Source organism: Octopus bimaculoides, chromosome 16, assembly GCF_001194135.2.
Source record: "Octopus bimaculoides isolate UCB-OBI-ISO-001 chromosome 16, ASM119413v2, whole genome shotgun sequence".
In the NCBI taxonomy this organism is placed as follows: Eukaryota; Metazoa; Mollusca; class Cephalopoda; order Octopoda; family Octopodidae; genus Octopus; species Octopus bimaculoides.
In genome coordinates this window covers 38,289,149-38,292,484 of record NC_068996.1, presented here as the reverse complement: position 1 = coordinate 38,292,484, position 3,336 = coordinate 38,289,149, and the positions used below count along the sequence as shown (strand labels likewise).

Sequence of the window (3,336 nt, the reverse complement as noted above, 5' to 3'; positions counted from 1 at the left end):
GCCCAGAAGGAATATAAAAGATGCCACGACAATATAGCCAAGCTTGTCCATTGGACACTCTGCAACAAGAATGAACTTGGCAGAGCAAAAAAATGTTACGACCACAAACCTGAAGGCATCGGCGAAAATAAAAATGCTAAGATCCTATGGGATTTTATGATTCAGTGCGACCATGAGATTGAGAATAGGAAGCCAGACATAGTCTTAATTGAGAAAGAAAACAAACTATGCTGGATCATAGATATAGCATGCCCAGCTGACAACAAGGTATGCGATAAGGAAGAAAGAAAAGTTGAGAGATATCACAGGTTAGCTTGGGAAGTTAAGCAGTTGTGGTTGATAAAAAAGGTAGTAGTAGTACCAATAATTGTAATATACATGGGAACAGTGAGCAAAAATCTCGAGAAGTACGTGGAACAAATAGGGGCTGCAATAAGGGTGGAGCACTTGCAGAAAACAGCACTGCTTGGAACCGCTCGAATACTCCGGAAGGTGCTCGAAAGATAAGAGGTGTTACCTTAGTTCACTGGTAGTGAACAGCTGACATTGTAGCACATCTCCAGCATTAGAAGATGTGTAAAGGCAATAATAATAATAATAATAATAATAATAATAATAATAATAATAATAATAATAATAATAATTTATTACCATCATCATCGTTATTATTATTATTATTATTATTATTATTATTATTATTATTATTATTATTATTATTATTATTATTATTATTTTATTTCATACAAGTACGTGCGTAATGAGAGTAGGTGAGGCCGAAAGCAACAACTCGGCATCAGGATAACTAGAGTCTCTTTGTGGTTTATATCACAGCTAGCTAAGCAGACAGCTGAAATATAAATAAGAGGCGACTTCACTGAAGATTTGTACACCAAAAGATGATAGATGTTCCTTTATACACACACACACACACACACACACATACACACACACACACACACACACACACACACACACACACACACACACACACACACACATGAACTAAATCTAATATTGGCCGGACCTCTTAAAACATGGTTTGTTAAAAGAGTGATGTTGCTTTTAAAACCAGCGCTTCTAAGTAAAGAAAGTAAAACTCAAAAGAACATCTGGGATTAGAAATAAATTTTCTGAGAAATGCCGCTCTGAAAACCAAATTATTCATCCTATGATGTACAAGTTAATCAAAATAAAATTTACTTTTGACAGGATACAAATCTTCAAGTTTGTAAGCAACTTGTCAGAAAGGAAAGATGTAAACCGTTCAAAAGGACTCGACATCTTATTTCTACATATTTAGTAAACTCATGAGGATCGAAAGGGAAATGTCGAATATGAAATACTGTAAGAGCTGGCGTATAAGACGTTTCCCTGTTTTACAAGCATATTTTGAGGAAAAACAAATTTAGTATGTTTCACAATAGACGCAGGCGTGGCTGTGTAGTAAGAAGCTTGCTTCCTACTGACATGGTTCTGGGTTCAGTCCCACTGCGTGATACCTTGATTAAGTGTCTTCTGCTATAGCCCCCCGGTCGACCAAAGCCTTATGAGTGGATGTAGCAGATGGATGGAAACTGAACGAAGACTGTCTTGTATATGAATATGCACGCATGTGTATATGTGTGCATGTGCGTGCGCGGAAGGTATATCTTTGTCGCCTAGCACCGCTTGACAACCGGTCTTAGTTTGTTTATGTCGCCGTATTCTAGGGTTTGGCAAAAGAACACGATAAAATAAGTACCAGGCTTTAAAAAATGTCCTGATGTCGAATTGTTCGACCAAAACCCTTCAAGACTGTACTCCAGCATGGCCTCAATCTAGTGACTGAAGCAAGTGAAAGATATTTCGAAGTGGTTTGACTGGAGAACATGTATAATTCCGTTCATGTACATACATTATTGCGACAGCATTCTGGAATAAAGCATAACGCCATAAATTTATCCTAAACATACTTCATTATCGGACACCTGTATCTCTTTCTGGTCAACTGCATAATTAATTATATGTTGGTCAAGTGAATTGTCATACTTGAAGCAAAGTTCGTATTTCTTGTGGTTATGTCTAATGTAATTGTTATTGGTTGCCATGGCAGCGCACCACTTTCGTTGTTATCCACTCATTGCAAATAACTGAGAGGCAAACGAATGTTTGTTAATATATCAGTCATCTTTCTAGGGTGGAGGCGCAATGGTCCAGTGGATAGGGCAGCGGCCTCGTAGTTGTAAGATCGCGGTTTCGATTCCCAGACCGGTTTTGTGAGTGTATATTGAGTGAAAACACCGAAAGTTCCACAAGGCTCCGGCAGAGGGTAGTGGTGAACCCTGCCGTACTCTTTCACCACAACTTTCTCTCACTCTTCTTGTTTCTGTTGTACCTGTATTTCAAAGGTTCAGCCTTGTCACACTCTGTGTCACGCTGAATCTCCCCGAGAACTACGTTAAGGGTACACGTGTCTGTGGAGTGCTCAGCCACTTGCACGTTACTTTCACGAGCAGGCTGTTCCGTTGATCGGATCAACTGGAACCCTCGTCGTCGTAATCGACGGAGTGCCAACCAGTCACCATCTTTCTAGAAGAACTTTTACCAGTGACCTCTTTTTCTATTCCGATGGACCCTCACAGCAATTAGATGTCTAGAAAATCCTACATAGACACAAAGATATACATAGACACAGACAGACACAAGCGCGCGCGCACAAACGCACGCACATATATGAGGGGCTTCCACACAATTTCTGTCAACGAAATTCACTCATTAAGTATTGGTCGACCCAAGGCTATTGTGGATGACACCCAATGTGTCTCGTAGTGGGACTGAACTCGCAACCACCTGATTGCAAAGCGAGATTTTTAGCCAAACTGCCATACCATTTATATATTTGTTTCGTAAGTGTTTTGATGTAGTTCCTTCTCTAGAAATAGATATTGTTGTGTTTCTAGACGGTCATTGTGCCATTAAAATCACACGCACTGTTACAGTGCACTTCGTTTCAACAGTGGTAATTCTCTTCTGTAATTCACTTTCTAATCAATGAGCTACTTAATTACTTAATTACTTAAGCTCTTTCGTTACACAACACCTCTTTCTGCAACTAAGCTTTTTCTGCTTTACATCAGATCTACGGAAGAACACATGTTTGGCAAAAAATTTAGTCTCAAACCGCATTTTGAAACTGAAGCAATACCAACCGGAAAATTATTTTCAGCATTTAAAAATACACATAAATATATATCTATTTTCACTTTCTAAGGCGCGTGGCTTAGTGGTTAGGGTTTCAGCACCATGCTCGTAAGATTGTGGTTTCGATTCCTGCACCGGGCGACGCGTTGTGTTCTT

The 3,336-nt window shown here is 39.3% G+C and overlaps 1 protein-coding gene across 1 annotated transcript in view; it reads right to left on the bottom strand.

The window, feature by feature from the left end:
* The window catches only part of LOC106867508 (eIF-2-alpha kinase GCN2), a 177,582-nt gene extending 175,495 nt beyond the window's left edge, over window positions 1-2,087 (bottom strand). Inside the window, exon 1 of the mRNA XM_014912393.2 lies at window positions 1,953-2,087. Within this exon, the coding sequence (XP_014767879.1) occupies window positions 1,953-2,087 (135 nt within the window). The remainder of the gene's footprint in view (window positions 1-1,952) is intronic.
* Window positions 2,088-3,336: the final 1,249 nt, after the last annotated feature.